Below are 19,139 nucleotides of genomic sequence, written 5' to 3' on the forward strand. Positions count from 1 at the left end.
GCAGAGTTATGGGACTTTGTTTTTTTGTTACTATACTATATACATAGACACAATCTTGTGCGCACCATCTCTCCTCATCCCCTTGACACAATTTAATGAAACTTCACATAAGTGATCAGTAACAACATTAGTTGTGCATGGGGCATGTTATGTTCTTTCAGCGACAAAAATTGCAGAGTTATGGGACTTTGTTTCTTGTTAACATACTATGTACATACAGTCTGCATATGCAATCTTGTGCGTGCCTAATCTACCAAACCCTTGCACACAATTTAATGAAACTTCACACAAGTGATCAGTACCAACCCTAGTTGTGCATGGTGCATGTTACATTCTTTTAGATAAATATTCTGCATAGTTAATGGACTTTGTTTTTTGTTACTATACTGTATACATACAGTCTATATACATACAGTCCACATAATTATGCAATCTTGTGTGCGTCAAATTGCAATGTACTGTGTCAGTGCATGCGGGGGGTACATTCATCACCTTTAGTGATAGCTCTAGTTTCTCTTGTGTTGGTGAAAAGACATACATTTTCACGGCTCTTGGAAAACCTCTTATATCAGTTTTAGCTTGAACATGTTTAGTCTGCATTTCAGCTGGGGTGATATGTTTCATCTGCTGCAAAAACACATCAGTTGATAGCCAGTTGAAAGTTTGTTAAATGATCTCAAACTCCTGAGAAAATTGTGAATATTTCATTTTTCAAAAACTTCATTTAATGAAGATATTTGACATTCAGCTCATTCGAGAATGATGCTCAAGTTCAGTTATTATAATAGCAATACATCATGCTGGCAACTCGCAAGATCACTTGTTGTACCCCCCGACAACAAAGTTGTAAGGGGGGGTATACTGGTTTCAGGTTGTCTGTCTGTCTGTCTGTCCATCTGTCTGTCTGTCCGTCTGTCCATAGACGCAATCTTGTGCGCACCATCTCTCCTTATCCCCTTGACAGAATTTAATGAAACTTCACACAAGTAATCAGTACCAACAGTAGTTGTGCATTGGGCATGTTAGGTTCTTTTAGAAAAAAAATTTGCAGAGTTATGGGACTTTATTTTTTTGTTACTATACTATACACATAGACACAGTTTTGTGCGCACCATCTCTCCTCATCCCCTTGACTCAATTTAATGAAACTTCACACAAGTGATCAGTACCAACAGTAGTTGTGTATGGGGCATGTTAGGTTCTTTTAGAAAAAAAAATTGCAGAGTTATGGGACTTTGTTTTTTTGTTACTATACTATATACATAGACACAATCTTGTGCGCACCATCTCTCCTCATCCCCTTGACACAATTTAATGAAACTTCACACAAGTGATCAGTAACAATAGTAGTTGTGCATGGGGCATGTTAGGTTCTTTCAGAAAAAAATTTGCAGAGTTATGGGACTTTGTTTTTTTTTGTTACTATACTATATACATAGACACAGTCTTGTGCGCACCATCTCTCCTCATCCCCTTGACACAATTTAATGAAACTTCACACAAGTGATCAGTAACAACAGTAGTTGTGCATGGGGCATGTTAGGTTCTTTCAGTGACAAAAATTGCAGAGTTATGGGACTTTGTTTCTTGTTAACATACTATGTACATAACAGTCTGCATATGCAATCTTGTGCGTGCCTAATCTACCAAACCCTTACACACAATTTAATGAAACTTCACACAAGTGATCAGTACCAGCCCTAGCTGTGCATGGTGCATGTTACATTCTTTTAGATAAATATTCTGCATAGTTAATGGACTTTGTTTTTTGTTACTATACTGTATACATACAGTCTATATACATACAGTCCACATAATTATGCAATCTTGTGTGCGTTAAATTGCAATGTACTGTGTCAGTGCATGCGGGGGGTACATTCATCACCTTTAGTGATAGCTCTAGTTCCAATTTACTAACCTGAATTTTGTTTACATTGAGTTAGCATTTATAGGTGACTGATCTATCATCAATCCTCAGTCGTCTTGCATCCATCATCCACTGTCAACATTTTTAGCTCGACTATTCGAAGAATAAGTAGAGCTATCCTACTCACCACGGCGTCGGCGTCACACCCTGGTTAAGTTTTTCGTACCAGTCCACATTTTGACAAAGTCTTTTGAGATAAAGCTTTGAAACTTTCAGCACTTTTTTACCATCACCATGTCCAGTTATAGGCAAGAGTACATAACTCTGTCAAGCATTTTGACTTTTGACTTAGAAATCTTGGTTAAGTTTTTCGTACCAGTCTGTATTTTGACAAAGTCTTTTGAGATAAAGCTTTGAAACTTTCAACACTTGTTTACCATCACCATGTCCAGTTGTAAGCAAGAGTACATAACTCCATCAAGCAATTTGGCTGAATTATGGCCCCTTTTTGACTTAGAAATCTTGGTTAAGTTTTTTGTACCAGTCTACATTTTGACAAAGTCTTTTGAGATAAAGCTTTGAAACTTTCAACACTTGTTTACCATCACAATGTCCAGTTGTAGGCAAGAGTACATAACTCCATCAAGCATTTTGGCTGAATTATGGCCCTTTTTGACTTAGAAATCTTAGTTAAGTTTTTCGTACCAGTTTATATTTTGTGTAAAATGTTTGACATATGGCTTTGAAACTTTTATAACTTGTTCAGTATATTAGTCTCTATCAATAGGCAAGAGTACATAACTCTGTCATCTTTTTTGGCTGAATTATGGCCCTTTTTGAACTTGAAAATTGGTTCTGTTTTGTATATGTCCATGTTTTGTCAAGACTATTTGACATATGGCTTTTAAACTTTAAGCACTTGTTTATTATTATGATTTCCATCTGTAGGCAAGAGTACATAACTCTGACAACTTTTTTGGCTGAATTATGACCCTTTTTGGACTTCACTTTTTAGCTCGACTATACGAAGTATAAGGAGAGCTATCCTACTCACCCCGGCATCGGCGTGGGCGTCTTTCCGCGTCCCCACCTTGGTTAAAGTTTTGGTGCACTTTCTCTTTTTAGCTCACATGTCACTTTGTGACAAGGTGAGCTTTTGTGATCGCGCAGCGTCCGTCGTCCATCCGTGCGTAAACTTTTACTTGTGACCACTCTAGAGGTCACATTTTTCATGGGATCTTTATGAAAGTTGGTCTGAATGTTCATCTTGATGATATTTAGGTAAAGTTCGAAACTGGGTTACGTGCGGTCCAAAACTAGGTCAGTATGTTTAAAAATAGAAAAACCTTGTGACCTCTCTAGAGGCCATACTTTCCAGTAGATCTTCATGAAAGTTGGTCAGAATGTTTACCTCGATGATATCTAGGTCAAGTTCAAAACTGGGTCATGTGCCTTAAAAAACTAGGTCAGTAGGTCAAATAATAAAAAAAACCTTGTGACCTCAACAGAGGCCATATTTTTCATGGGAATTGTATGAAAGTTGGTCTGAATGTTCATCTTGATGATATCTAGGTCAAGTTCGAAACTGGGTCAACTGCAGTCAAAAACAAGGTCAGTAGGTCTAAAAATAGAAAAAACCTTGTGATCTCTCTAGAAGCCATACTATTGAATGGATCTTCATGAAAATTGGTCAGAATGTTCACCTTGATGTTATCTAGGTCAAGTTTAAAACTGGGTCACATGCCTTCAATAACTAGGTCAGTAGGTCAAATAATACAAAAACCTTGTGACCTCCCTAGAGGCCATATTTTTCATGGGATCTGTAGGAAAGTTGGTCTGAATGTTCATCTTGATGATATCTAGGTCAAGTTTGAAACTGGGTCAGCTGTGGTCAAAAACTAGGTCAGTAGGTCTAAAAATAGATAAACCTTGTGACCTCTCTAGAGGCCAAACTTTTGAATGGATCTTCATGAAAATTAGTCAGAATGTTCACCTTGATGATATCTAGGTCAGTTTCGAAACTGGGTCATGTGTCGTCAATAACTAGGTCAGTAGGTCAAATTATACAAAAACCTTGTGACCTCTCTAGAGGCCATATTTTTCAATGGATCTTCATGAAAATTAGTCAGAATTTTTATCTTGATGATATCTAGGTCAGGTTCAAAACTGGGTCACATGAGCTCAAAAACTAGGTCACTGTGTCAAATAATAGAAAAAAAACAACGTCATACTCAGTTCAAAACTGGGTCAATTGGGGACAGGTGAGCGATTCAGGACCATCATGGTCCTCTTGTTTCAAATTATCTCTGTAATTACTTGATGGATTTGATTCAAACTTGAAATACTTATTCCTCAACATCATCCACATCATCTGACATAAGGGCCATAACTCTGGCACCAATATTTCATGAATTATCCCCCCTTTTCACTTAGATTTTCAGGTTAAAGTTTTGATGCACTTTCACTCTATCTCTGTTATTACTGAATGGATTTGAGTCAACCTTAAAATAGTTGTTCAACATCATCACCCACATCATATGACACAAGGTGCATAACTCTGGCACCATTTTTTTCATGAATTATTCCCCCTTTTTACTTAGAATTTCAGGTTAAAGTTTTGGTGCACTTTCACTCTACCTCTGTTATTACTGAATGGATTTGATTCAAACTTAAAATAGTTGTTCAGCATCATCACCCACATCATATGACACAAGATGCATAACTTTGGCACAATTTTACATGAATTATTCCCCTTTTTACTTAGAATTTCAGGTTAAAGTTTTATGCACTTTCTCTCTATCTCTGTTATTACTGAATGGATCTGATTCAAACTTAAACAATTGTTCAACATCATTACCCTTATCATATGACACAAGGTGCATAACTCTGGGACCAATCTTTCATGAATTATTTCCCCTTTTTACTTAGAATTTTAGGTTAAAGTTTTGATGCACTTTCACTCTGTCTCTGTTATTACTGAATGGATTTGATTCAAACTTAAAATAGTTGTTCAACATCATCACCCACACCATATGGTGCAAGGTGCATAACTCTGGCGCCAATTTTTCATTAATTATTCCCTCTTTTTACTTAGAATTTTATGTTAAAGTTTTGATGCACTTTCACTCTGTCTCTGTTATTACTGAATGGATTTGATTCAAACTTAAAATTGTTGTTCAACATCATCACCCACACCATATGACACAAGGTGCATAACTCTGGCCCCAATATTTAATGAATTATGCCCCTTTTTGCTTAGGATATACTTATATAGTGTTTTGATACATTTTATTTTTACCTCTCTTATTACTTTAAGTTGATATTTTTGACACAGACTCAGGCTATTGTGTAATATCTTCATCCACAATTGGAGTTATTAAACACTCCAGTGACAGCTCTAGTTTCCTCAGATGTGCCCAGTTTCACTATCCAGCATCGAAATAGTCGAGCGCGCTGTCTCCTGTGACAGCTCTTGTTCTTACAAGTCAGTGTTTTGTCAAAACTATTTGAAATGTGATTTGAAACTTTTAACACTAGTTTATCAACATGATTTCCATCTGTAGGCTAGAGTACATAACTCTGTCAACTATTTTGACTGAATTATGGCCCTTTTTGGACTTGGAAATTAGTTAATTTTTCATACAAGTCCATATTTTGCCTAACGTATAACTTAACATATTTGCCATCATGGTCACACATTGACATTTAGTGCAAGACTAATCAAAATCCACAAATACAGGAACATTTTTTGTTTAATCCATTTTTTTGTTTTGTCTGAAAGTCTATGCAAATATTTTGACCCCATTCTTCAATCAATTCTTCGAATAGTCGAGCGCGCTGTCATCCGACAGTTCTTGTTACTTTAACTTCTTCTGAGAAAAATCTTGTCAGAATTGCATTATATGGTAAAAACCGAAACCAAAAACCATGCCAATGAAATGAAAGGATTTTACAGTACTTTAGAAATTTTGGGGAGAAAAAACACAAAAAAGAAATAAAAAAGCCTTAAGGCTATGAGTTAACTGAAGTAAAAAAAAACAACTTGTCTTGTTACTGCACTGATAGTACTATAATGTGAATTATGTGAAATTTTTGATATTACCATGAATATAAGGCAAAGTTAGGAAATGTGTAATTTTATCAAGAAAAGGTTCAAAAATGCTTTGTCTTTTGTTGAAATATTGTCATTAGAGAACAAATCAAACTAGCAAAACATAAAATGGAAGACTATATTCCTGTTAAGGTGAGGCAAATTACTGTGATTTAAGATCTGAAAGATATTGTGGTATATACTACGGTACTTACCAAAATATTATGATATACTGTGATACCCAACTGTAGTTTATATATGCAAAATTTGATAAACTTTAATCATATAGGTACAACTGAGGAGACAAATGAGACACAGTGATGTGAGATATGCACAGCTTTGCAGCATTATTTTCATTCTTTTTAGCTCACCAAGGGTGAGCTTTTGTGGTCAGTGATTGTCCGTCGTCGTCCGTCAACACCTCCCAGCCTAAACCACCAGTCTAATTTTGATGAAACTTCACAGGAATGTTCCTTGCATGATCGTCATTAAAAATTAGTTAATGAAATGAATTCCATACAGAACTCTGGTTGCTGTGGCAACCAAAAGGAAAAAATTAAAAAATCTTCTTGTCCAAAACCACAGTAGCTAGGGCTTTGATATTTGGTATGTGGTATCATCTAATGGTCCTCTACCAAGTTTTTTCAAATTATCCCCCTAGGGTCAAATTTGGCCCCACCCTGGGGGAGGGTCACATGGTTTACATAGATTTATATAGGGAAAAACTTTGAAAATCTTCTTATCCAAAACGACAGGGCCTAGGGCTTTGATATTTAGTATGTAGCATCATCTAGTAGTCCTCTACCAAGATTGTTCAAATTATTTCCCTAGGGTCAAATATGGCCCCGCCCCGGGGGTCACATGGTTTTTATAGACTTTATGAAAACCTTCTTGTCCAAAACCACAGGGCCTAGGGCTTTGATATTTTGTATGTGACATCATCTAGTGGCTGCGAGGTGCGCCGGTCCTCTACTAAGATTGTTCAAATTATCCCCCTAGGGCCAAATATGGCCCTGCCCTGGGGGTCACATTGTTTAGATAGACTTGTATAGGGAAAACCACAAAGCCTAGGGCTTTGATATTTGTAATGTAGCATCATCTAGTGTTCTCTACCAAATTTGTTCAAATTATCCCCCTAGGGTCAAATATGGCCGCACCCCTGGTGGGTCACATGGTTTATATAGACTTATATAGGGAAAAACTTTCAAAATCTTCTTGTCCAAAACTTCAGGGCCTGGTGCTTTGATATTTACTATGTAGCATCATTTAATAGTCCTCTACCAAGTTTGTTCAAATTATCCCCTATGATCAAATATGGCCCAGCCCTGGGGATCACATGGTTAATATAAACTTATATAGGGAAAATTTTTGAAAATCTTCTTGTCTTAAATTACAGGGCCGAGGGCTTTGATATTTTGTTTATAGCATCATCTAGTGGTCCTCTACCAATATTGTTCAAAATATCCCCTAGGGTCAAATATGTCCCGGCCAAGGCCCGGGTCACATGGCTTGTATAGGAAAAACTTTAAAATCTTCTTGTCTGAAACTGGAAGGCCCAGGCTTTTGATTATTGGTATGTTGCATTGCCTAGTGGTCCTCTACCAAGATGATTCAAATTATGCCCCTTAGTTGAAAAGAGGCCCCACCAAGGGGGTCCCAAGTTTTACATAGACTTATATTGGATTTTTAAAAAAAAATCTTCTTGTCTGAATGTTCAAGGTCTAGGCCTTTGATATTCGGTATGTATCATTGCCTAGTTGATCTCTAACAAGCTTGTTCAAATTATGCCCCAGGAGTGAAATGATGCCCCGCCCTGGGGGTCACTTCTTATATGTATAATTCAAAAGTTATTTAGGAAAAAAATACTTAAAAATTATCAGATCATATTTCCTAGACTGTTCGATTATAATTACCTGATGAACCCAAGCGATTAGGGGTCACTTGACTGTGACCTTGACCTACTGACCTACTTTCTTGTTTTTTAAGATAAAGTCTTGAAATTTGGATGACATGTACAGTTTTGCACACCGATCTTAAAACTGGCTTTCAGTGATCATGAATATGACCTACTGACCTACTTTGTAATATTTTATCATCAGTTTGCCATTTTAAACATGTTGCTCATATTACTCAGGTGAGCGATTCAGGGTCATCATATCCCTCTTGTCTAACATAGCTTTGGTTTTACACTCCAAGTGATTCTTTTATTCTGTTTTAGTTTTCTGCAGAAATTTATTATTTTTAGTATCTGTCTACCATTTTCTGGTGCTTAGGGATTTCCTTGTCTGTCTCTCCCTTCTTCAATATTCTACAACCATGCAAATTGTCAGTTTTATATTAAAAGCTTAATGCCTTTTGTTAAAGCCACATTTAACTAACGAAAAACTTCTTACATAAGTTAAAGATGTGTTACACTGGGTATTTCTCTATGTTTTATACGAATGACTTGGCTTGAAAATTTCATTTTGATGGTTATTGTATACGTAGTTTATGCTTCCAATGATATTTGCTTCCAATTTTATTTGCCTTAACCTTACACATTTCTGTGGTCCAAACACAGTTTAACCTACCTTTTTTAAGGAAGGAAAAGAATCACTATAACATTTTATTGAACTAGAATAGAATTTATTATGCAATTTTTATGGTTACTAGCCTAATACAGCTTCAGTCTGCTAGCCTGATATATTTCAAGCTGTGTCAGGTTAGGAGATGTGTATCATAATTTTTCACTTTTAGCTCACCTAAGTGTTCAGGGTGAGCAATTGTGATTATCCTATGCCCGTCGTCCATCATCAACAATATGACTTTTCATACTCTAGATTTTAGACCAGTCTTTATTAGGGGTGATTATTGAGGCCAATTTTGACTATTGCAATACTATTGATATTGCTTAAAAACTATTGCGATACTATTCTATTGCAGGTTACTATTGCGATACTATTGCAATAGTTATCGGCCATCATATTTTATACAGTAAAGCTACCAACTGGCATTGTTACACAGTGTAAGAGACGACACTGTCTATAATTGCTGTTAACACACATTGAGATGTTTGTATAACTGAAACGGACAGAAATAATTCTAACATTAAATATTTCTTGCCTTCCTTTGCTTTGGAACAATAAGTAAAACAATAAACCTATGCAAGGTATACTCAAACGAATCGGCCATTTTGTTGTGAATGTCAACATGTTTAATAACCCAAAGCATTGAAAAAGACGAAATTAACGGATCGGATTAAGGTGTACCAGCACTAAATTAAGGGCCCTACCGAACAGTTTGCTGTATAATACAAGTAGCCTTCTTTCTCCATGTCCATAGTACATTTTCTCATCTAAAATTAACAGGTCATTTAAATATATTTAATCAAAGTTTCTAAGAAACTAAATTTATTAATTATCTTCCAGACTTCTCAGTCCTTTATGGTAGTTTAATTCCGTGAGGGTAATTATTGTAATGGAGACGTAAACATTTTCCGAGGCGCAAATGAAAGCTGGCTCTGTTTCTTGGTTTATAAATTATAGATTATTTCTGTATTTACCAAAATTTCAAAACTATCGAACCTATCGATTGTTGAAGGAACTATCGGCGATTGTTATTGGATCGTGACTTTTCTATCGATGCATGCTATCGGGACACTTAGTATCGCAATGCATCGATAGTTCGATGTATCGTTACACCCCTAGTCTTTATGAAACTTGCTTAGAATATTAATAACTCAATAAAATCTTGCACAAGTTTGTTACTGGGTCATCTTTGGTCAAAAGCTAGGTCACTAGGTCAGTTAATAGGGAAACCTTGTTAACAGTGTAGAGGCTGTATTTTCGGCCTCATCTTTATGAAACTTTGTCAGAGCATTATATGGGCATCGAGGTCAAAAACTAGGTCACTAGCTCAATTCCTTGAAAAACTTGGTTAATGATTTACCTGATTTACATAAAACATGGTCAAAATGTTTTTTCTATGAAATCTAGGCCAAATTAAATACAAGGTTATATGGGGTAAGAAATTGGTCAGATAAGTGATGCAGGGTCTTCAGAGCCCTCTTGTTTTTATAAAATTTATTAAAATTAATTGCTTTGTTCCTTGTAATATATTGCTTGTTTCAAAAATAATAATATTTTAAGAAGAATAATTCAGTAACATTACATTGCAGTTAATGGAACTCTTCATTGTTCCCCTCCTTTACAGATATCTGTTTCCCACTTGTAGGGAGAAATACAGTCTGGCTGCTTAAGACATGTTGAATTTAGAACAAAAAGTCAAATTTAGAATTAATCTGTATGGTTGCTAAGGCAAGTAGCTGCTTAACAGATGTGGCCACTTTAGTAGGTTCAAACAGTATATCACATCTAATATAGTTTAAAACAATAGATTTAACTTTGTATCTGCTTGTAGGAATAAAAGCTGAAAGGGTATGTGGTTATCTGAATGATAAAGCAATTGATAAAAGTGATAATATTTATATTGATTAGAGAACCTGAGCGCTGTTAACATGTACAAGATTGTAAAAGCACCCTAGGCAAAAGCAAGTCTTTCGTCATTTCTACCTTAACTTAACCTTTCACACAATTTGTGTTGCATGTATTTTTTGTGCCTATTAGGATCAGGGCAAATTACACTTGCACCTACACAAATACAGTAAGGGTAGTATTTTTCATCGTGAACAAAAGATGAAAATACCCTGTATGGAAATGTATTTTGGAATTTATTTTTAGAATGATTTGATTTGGAAAAAGAACTTCTACATAAAGGAAAAATGCGGAAATTGAAGGTTCCACAATAAAACCTTTAACCATGTTATTGTCTTAGTTTCCCTTGTTGAAAAAAAAACATGATAAAACTTGAAGTCTGGTTTCTTATATACTGGTAACAGTATGCACAGTAATTATTTCATCATGTTAATGAGGCATTAGACTAGAATTTCAGCCTTTATGTCTGGTGCCTTTTTACTGTTTTGTTTTTTCAGTTTTCTCCAAGTCATACATGCTTATCAAAGAGAAGATTATAGTTAAACGAAAAACTCCTATGAGCTAAATCATATACAAAGTTAGATTATGAAATACATGCTGTATGTGTCACAGAGTTAGTTGCACTCCATACATCATACTGACAATCCTGGTCACGGCACCATTTGTAACATAACACACTTTCATTGTAACATTCATACGTTGCTAAGTCTCTCTCTGTTATAAAAATTCTGCATTGAGATGAGTAAAGGCTGAAATGAAAGTGTTTTATGTTACATATGATTATAATGAAATATACGCTGTATGACAGTATATGAAATAATTGTTGTATATTTACAGATGCAGTTGCGTCGTCAAAAACGTGAGGAACACCAGCATGAGGAACATGGTCACCACCATCACGATCAGCAGACGATCTAAATATTCGTCTGCAGTATCTTATACTACAGTAGTAAAAAAAGACTTGTATATTGGCTTTAATTTCTATTTCCTTGTGCCTTATGTTATTAACATATTTTACAGACTTCTGTTTTTGTGTGAAACAATGTCAAATATATGAAGACATAGTTCATTATGCTGTGTTTTGACCAACAATTTTAAATTGTTAAGACAATCAGATTGTCTTTAAAGTAACTTACTTTGCCAAATACTGACCTCAGTAGACCATCAATTTTATGTAATCTTGATGGAATTTATGCTAACGATTTCTTTTTTAGTTCTTACAAAAAGTAGCCTACTGCTCATGAAACAATAACTTAGAGAGATCTAAGGCTGGTTTATAATGAATGTAAAAAATTAGACTGAAAACTAGTAGGATTTTTGTAGAATTTTTCAAAGTTTATTTAGTTTGTGCCTTATGGTAGATTGTACATAAAATGTTTTTTTTTTTGCTGATTGCAATCTTATCAAAATCAATTCAGGGCAGTTGTGTCTTTTTAAATTAATTGCCAGGGTATAAATCTCCACCCAGGATTTGTTTTTCATGCTGTCACGACCATTTTTATTTTTGGAGAAAAAAAAGGAAATGACTGTTCATGATGTGCAAGTATCTATTAATTTCATTGACTTGAACTATCTTGCATACTTTTTAATCTTAATTTTAACACATTTAGAACAAATTAACTATTATTTCAGCAAATAATTTAAAGTGGCCTGGTAAGACATTTAGTATGAAATCATTACATCATTCACCTACATGTTTTGTTAGATTGATGTGACAAAGATTTTGCAAAGATATATATACATGTACATTTTATCAAATGAAAGCATTACATTATAAGTTATAACAGAAGGTTTAAACTGTTAAAATTTTTTTAAATGACAGCCTTTCCATAGTGTTTTGGTATTTATTAAAACTATGAGTGTTCATATTCTCACATGTTACCTACCTGTTTCAAGAATTATAGTTAACAGTCTTTTTTTATTTTTTACGTGGGGAACAATAAATTTTCACATGTGTCTTCGCAGGTTAACACCAGTAACAGCATATTTCCTTATTTTATACAAGGTTTACCTTTGACTTTGCATTAATATTTTGCATTTTAGATACAGCCAGTTAATTATGTCTCCCACTACACTGTGGTGGGAGACTTATTGATTTACTTCTGTCTGTGTGTCTGCCTGTCTGTCTGTCACAAATCTTGTCGGCGCTCTAAGACGAACATTTTTCATCTGATCTTCACCAAACTTGAACAAAATGTGTTTGCAAATAAGTTCTCAGCCGAGTTCGATAACTAGCCAAATCGGCCCAGGCACTTTGGAATTATGGCCCTTGAACCGAAAATAGTGATATAAATAGTGAAAAAATTGATACAGGTCTTGGTGCATGGTTGACTCACGATACATAATGGAGAAGAAATGCCAGTCTAGATGATTAGGCAGTTGTGGGAAACATGCGCTTTTCTCAAAAGCAGCTGTAGTTTTTTATGCATTCCAATGTTTTTTGTCATAATGTTATATCATGGGAGTTTAATTTTTAATGGAATACCAACAAAAGTAGATAGAATTCATAGAACTGTCTATATATTTGACCTTGTAAAATATTAAATCCACAATTTGATTTCTTCACAAAAGATCCAGTGTTGCAAAAAAAAAAAACACACAAGATTTTGTATTGAAGGAAGCTAAATGTTCTTTGGCTCATTGTTTTTATGAAGTTTTGCTGTAAATTAATACAAGACAGGAAGAAAAACAAATGAATGTCTTGCTCATATCTATGTTTTTTCCATTGTTGTTTTTCATAGATGTCCAAAGAAATTAGTGATAAGAGTTAGAGTATGAATTGTTAGAAATTCAGGATTTTGGTAACTTCTGAAATATTTTTATGCATAATTGTCATCTTCACTGAACATGGAGCATAGGATCTTTCAGTTAAAATTTGTAAGTTAGTGCGATAATGAATCTACATGTAGGTTTGACATGAGAAGTACAGAAGGCTTTGAAACTGGTATGATAAATTTATTCAAAATCCAGATATTTTTATATATAATTATTCTCAGAATCCGATGTTTTAAGTTTCTATATTTGTGCAAAATATTTTAAATTTCTGTTTTTGTGCAAAATATGTTGCAAAATTTTAAATGTTAATGAATAAGTTCCAGTAAGTTTAACATTTTTTGTTTGTTTGATTGTTTGAAAGGACTTAATTAAAAAAAGAAGAAAAAATTGAGTGACAGTAAGTTGCTTTGAAGATATAAAAACTGATCTAACACCTTAGTGATTCAGGGTACAAAGTAAATAGACATGTTGTTTGTTATTTAGTTACATGTTTCAGTTAACTGTAGAACTTCCGGTTTGGTTGTTAATTTTTTTATAGTTTGTGGCTTTTTTTTGCCACATCCGAAGGGAAATAATATACCCAAAGTGTGAACAATTACAACACAGTATTTGCACAATTACTGCACAGTATTTGCATAAACATAAACATGTTTGTGTGTATAAACAGTACTGTATGATTGGTTAAAATAATGCACACTTGCAAATATATAGGTAAGAATAAATTATGCCGCTAAAATATTGGAATTCTTTTGAACAAATTAGATACTAGATCAGACGTTTTTGATTGCAGCTCTTCATACATAGTTTATATATTTAAACAATTCTAATATATTTTATATTGATTTTGTACATTTAAAACAATGTCTAAAGATATTTTAGTGAAAGATTAGCACAGTATATCTTTAATAATTGAAGGAGTTAGTATTAATTTTGTTACTAATTTGTAAAATTAAGGTAAGTTAGACATCTGCTCACAAGTACAAATAGCTTCAAAAGCACTTGTTAGGTTGACAGCAAAAACAGTCAATATTATTTCATGAAAACTGATATATATACTAAACTGTGCCATTTTTGTTTAGGACTGTTATGCCAAATTTATGAGCCTATTCTTTTCTCCATCCAGTTTTTGTTTCAGAATATTTTTTATTACAGATTCTTTTGTATTTCTCAGCATAATAAGGGCTCACTGATTGTAGTAATTTTATTCTCCAGTATTTAAAGATGTATTGCTCATATTCATCCGTCCATATTGTGTAATGTTGTTTAATAATATCAAAACATTTACTTGACTGTTGTAAGATTATATTTTATGTTTAGCTGGATCTTGGACCAAAGTCTCATTGTAACAGATTTGACGGAGCTAGGACACTGACTACTTAGATACCTTTTATATTAGATAGAATGATTGCCAACATAACAAAAACAGGCAGGGTTCATATTTGTCAGTTTTTAAAGTCTAAAACTTAGAATTGAGAACAACAATTTGCAATAACTTGGTTTTATAGTAAATTTTTACTGTTGTAATTTTGTGGAGCTGTCTGCAACTGCAAAATACACATTCATCTTCAGAGTTTCATTATAGTTTGTGCAAATTTGAAAATGACAAGAAGAAGGAGGAAATTTAGCATTTAATAGTCTAACTTTTACGTCTAACTGGGTCCATATTTTCATCAATGTTTTATCATTGATGAATATGGACCCAGTTTTTGAGAAGCTGTATCAATGGGAAAATCAGTGAAAGGTTCTGATTGTGTGTTGTTATACATCTTTTTACACAAAAATCCTTAAACAGAAGTTGTTTTGAAAGGAGTATGTATTCAGGTAAAAAAATGACCTGCTAAAATTACTCAAAATTTGGATTCTTAAAAAATTGAAAATTGAATTTTCTTTATGTGAAATAGTTACTTTGAAATAATTAAGAGTCAGATTGCTAGTTTGTCCAAAAAAAAAATAAGGAAAAATATTTTTGACTTTGGCCAGAATTTGTTAAGAATCTTAAAAGTCAGTTTTCAGGAGTTTGTTTTGAAAGGCATCCTGTACTCAGTAAATGTATGCTCGCCTATTTCATGCCATTTCTGAGTGATATACATTCCAATGTTTCAACAGATATTATTAATTACCTCCAAAAATAATTTTGTGATGTTTTTTTTGCTATAAGTGCTTATGTATTAAATCAGAGTTACATGAATATTGCTTTTTGTAACAGTTGAAGGTTGCAAAAATGTTTAAAAAGAAGTAGAAATAGATCTGTATATTTTTCATATTATCCATAATTGTGATATTAAATATATAGCTTTAACGGAATAAAAGATTGTAAACAATTTCTTTTTACTTTATGATACCAGCCCATCAGCTCAGCTCAGTAGGGAAAGTTCAGATGTATAGATTGTGTGCTCGTAAGTTGGATCCTGGGACGAGTTGTATGTATGTGATGATTTAGTAGAATTTATTGTGACTCTGATCACAGTGATCAGTCATCCTTCACCTCTGAATCATGAAGGGAAGTGGAGAACAGGTTAGCATGAGCACAGAATCCAGGACACTGGTTATGTTTATTTGCTGCCAACAACTTAAACCCAAAACAAACTGATACCAAGCAATACTATTTTGCTTGTGTGTGTAAGGCAATTAGATTGCCTTTTCTTTAGTCCCCTACCAAGGTTTCATCTAAGATAACTTTAATTACGTTTCGCTTCCCTTTCGCTCTCAAATCCCCCATGCAGTCCATCAGACACAAAGTGGGATACAGCGATACCTTTAAATTTCATGAAACTTGGTATATGGTTAGAATAGATGGCAGTATGTTGAGTACAGATCCTTTTATTTGTTGCAAGGGCAAACAAATTTGAGTTTGTGCAAAATAGTAGAAAATGCAGATTATATGATAACTTAAAAAGTACAAGAGATTTTTATCCCCCCCCTTTGAAGAAGGTGGGGTATATTGTTCTGCAGATGTTTGTCGGTCTGTCGGTTGATCGGCCGGTCGGAATGAAGACCAATCCGTTTCTGGATGATAACTCAAGAACGCTTGGGCCTAGGATCATGAAAGTTGATAGGGAGGTTGGTCATTACCAGCAGATGACCCCTATTGATTTTGAGGTCTGTATGTCAAAGGTCAAGGTCACAGTGACCCTGAATAGTAAAACGGTTTCCGGATGATAACTCAAGAAGGCTTGGGCCTAGGGTCATGAAAGTTGATAGGGATATTGTTCATGACTAGCAGATGACCCCTATTGATTTTGAGGTCTGTATGTCAAAGGTCAAGGTCACAGTGACCCTGAATAGTAAAACGGTTTCTGGATGATAACTCAAGAACGCTTGGGCATAGGATCATGAAAGTTGATAAGGAGGTTGATCATGACCAGCAGATAACCCCTATTTATTTTGAGGTCAATATGTTAAAGGTCAAGGTCACAGTGACCCTGAATAGTAAAACGGTTTCCGGATGATAACTCAAGAACGCTTGGGCTTACGATCATGAAAGTTGATAGGGAGGTTGGTCATGACCAGCAGATGACCCTTATTGATTCTGAGGTCAATATGTTAAAGGTCAAGGTCACAGTGACCCTGAACAGTTAAACGGTTTCCGGATGATAACTCAAGAAAACATAGGCCTAGGGTCACAAAAGTTGATAGGGAGGTTGGTCATGACCAGTTGATGACCCCTATTGATTTTGAGGTCAGTATGTCAAAAGTCAAGGTCACATTGACCAGGAACAGTAAAATGGTTTCTGGGCAGTAACTCAAGAACCCTTGGGCCTAGTGTCAGGAAAATTGATAGTTAGGTTGTTCATGATCAGCAGATGACCCCTATTGATTTTGAGGTCTTTAGGTCAAAGGTCAAGGTCAAGGTCACATTGGCCCGGAACAGTTAAAGCAGTTTCTGATCTTCTTGTCTAAAACCACAGAGCCTAGGGCTTTGAAATTTAGTTTGAATTATCATCTAGTGGTCCTCTACCAAGATGATTCAAATTATTGCCCTGGGATCTAATTTGGCCCCGCCCCGGTGGTCACATGGTTTACATAGACTTATATAGGGAAAAACTTTGAAAATCTTCTTGTTCAAACCACAAAGACTAGGGCTTTGATATTTGTAATGTAGCATCATCTAGTGATTCTCTACCAAGTTTTTTTCAAATTATCCCCCTAGGATCAAATATGGCCCCGCCCTGGGGGTCACATGGTTCATATAGACTTATATAGGGAAAAGCTTTTAAAGTCTTCTTGTCAATAACCTACAACATTTAAATTTTGACCACGTTTATGGTTTTGAGTGGCAAGATGAACCTTGACATGAGTTGACCTTGACCTTGACCTAGTGACCTACTTTCACATTTCTGTAGCTACAGCCTTCAAATTTGGACCACATGCATAGTTTTGTGCACCGAAAAAGATTTTGACCTTGACATTGACCTAGTGACCTACTTTCACATTTTTGAAGGTACAGACTTCAAATTTGGACCACATGCATAGTTTTGTGTTCCGAAGTGAAATTTGACCTTGATTTTGACCTAGTGACCTACTTTCACATTTCTCAAGCTACAGCCTTCAAATTTGGATCACATGCATAGTTTTGTGTACCAAAAAAAGTTTGACCTTGAAATTGACCTAGTGACCTACTTTCACATTTTTAAAGGTACAGGCTTCAAATTTAGACCACATGCATAGTTTTGTGTACCGAAATGAACTTTGATCTTGAGATTGACCTAGTGACCTACTTTCACATTCCTGATTGTACAGACTTCAGATTTGGACCGCATGCATATTTTTGTGTTCTGAATTGAAATTTGACATTGATTTTTACCTACTACCTACTTTCACATTTCTCAAGCTACAGCCTCCAAATTTTGAAGCACTTGCATATTTCTGTCTACCGAAATGAACTTTGACCTTGATATTGATCTAGTGACCTACTTTAATGTTTCTCAAGCCACAGCTTTCAAATTTGGACCACATACACATTATATTGTACCGAAATGAAATTTGACCTTGATTTTGAACTTGAGCTAGTTTTGAAATTTGGAACATTCAAAAATGGCTCAGTGGATGGCACCAAGATCACTTTGTAATCTCTTGTTAGGTTAAAGGTCAAAGTCAGATTAAAACAGAATGGTAGAACTTTTCCTTACAGTGAGCAATTATAATTTCTGTTCCTTGTGCAATTACTAAATGCATCAAGGGGGGCCTTTTGTGTTCGACGAGCTCTTGTTTTCTTAAAGTTTGGTAAATATTTAGAAGAGAATGTGTAGAACATGCACATTATTTCATTTTCTCAGTTTGTCCATCCCTTTGTCCAAATTTTAGAAGTTTCAAATATTTTTCATGAAACCTGGGACGTAGGGAGTAAGCAATATGTAAAGTATACAAAACATTTTATTTTTCTCCTATCTGTCACCAGATAGTGCTAAAAATAGAAAAACCTTTAATTGACTTCTTCTCATGATTTGCATCATGGATCTTCAACAAACTTTGTCTGAGGCATCTTTGCATGGTCCTCTCTCAGTTTTGTTCAAATGAGGGTGCTTGATTTATTTAGGGGCCACTAGTGCTAAAAAAGAAAAACATTTATTCAATTTCTTTTCATGAACTGCTTGGCAGAACCTTATAAAGCTTTGTGTTGAGCATCATTATAAGGTCCTCTCTCACTTTGCTCAAATGAGGGTGCTTTTGAATTGGCCCAAGAGGCTGCTAGAGCTGTAAATAGAAAATCCTGTAAATAATTCCTTCTCAAGAAAAGCTTGACGGATCTTCATCAAACTTCAAGTCTGTAGTATCATCATATCATAAGGCCTTTCCTTAACTGTATTTCAATTGGTGGGGGAGGGGGGATTTGGCCTCTTATAGAGGCTACTAGAGCTACAAATAGAAAAATCTTTTGACAACTTCTTCCATTGAACCACTTGATCGCTAGCACAACTAAAATTAATGGTCTAAG

The 19,139-nt window shown here is 34.8% G+C and overlaps 1 protein-coding gene across 2 annotated transcripts in view; it reads left to right on the forward strand.

The window, feature by feature from the left end:
• LOC123553941 (F-box only protein 36-like) overlaps positions 1–15,525 on the forward strand; it is a 48,640-nt gene extending 33,115 nt beyond the window's left edge. The window contains exons 5-6 of one of the 2 annotated variants that reach the window (XM_045343696.2): positions 6,247–6,279; positions 11,267–15,525. In XM_045343696.2, coding sequence (XP_045199631.2) covers positions 6,247–6,279; positions 11,267–11,347 — 114 coding nt within the window. In that variant the 3' untranslated portion in view covers positions 11,348–15,525. The remainder of the gene's footprint in view (positions 1–6,246; positions 6,280–11,266) is intronic. The other variant, XM_045343697.2, reaches the window with a different exon arrangement.
• Positions 15,526–19,139: the final 3,614 nt, after the last annotated feature.

This window comes from Mercenaria mercenaria, chromosome 7 (genome assembly GCF_021730395.1).
Source record: "Mercenaria mercenaria strain notata chromosome 7, MADL_Memer_1, whole genome shotgun sequence".
NCBI lineage: Eukaryota > Metazoa > Mollusca > Bivalvia > Venerida > Veneridae > Mercenaria > Mercenaria mercenaria.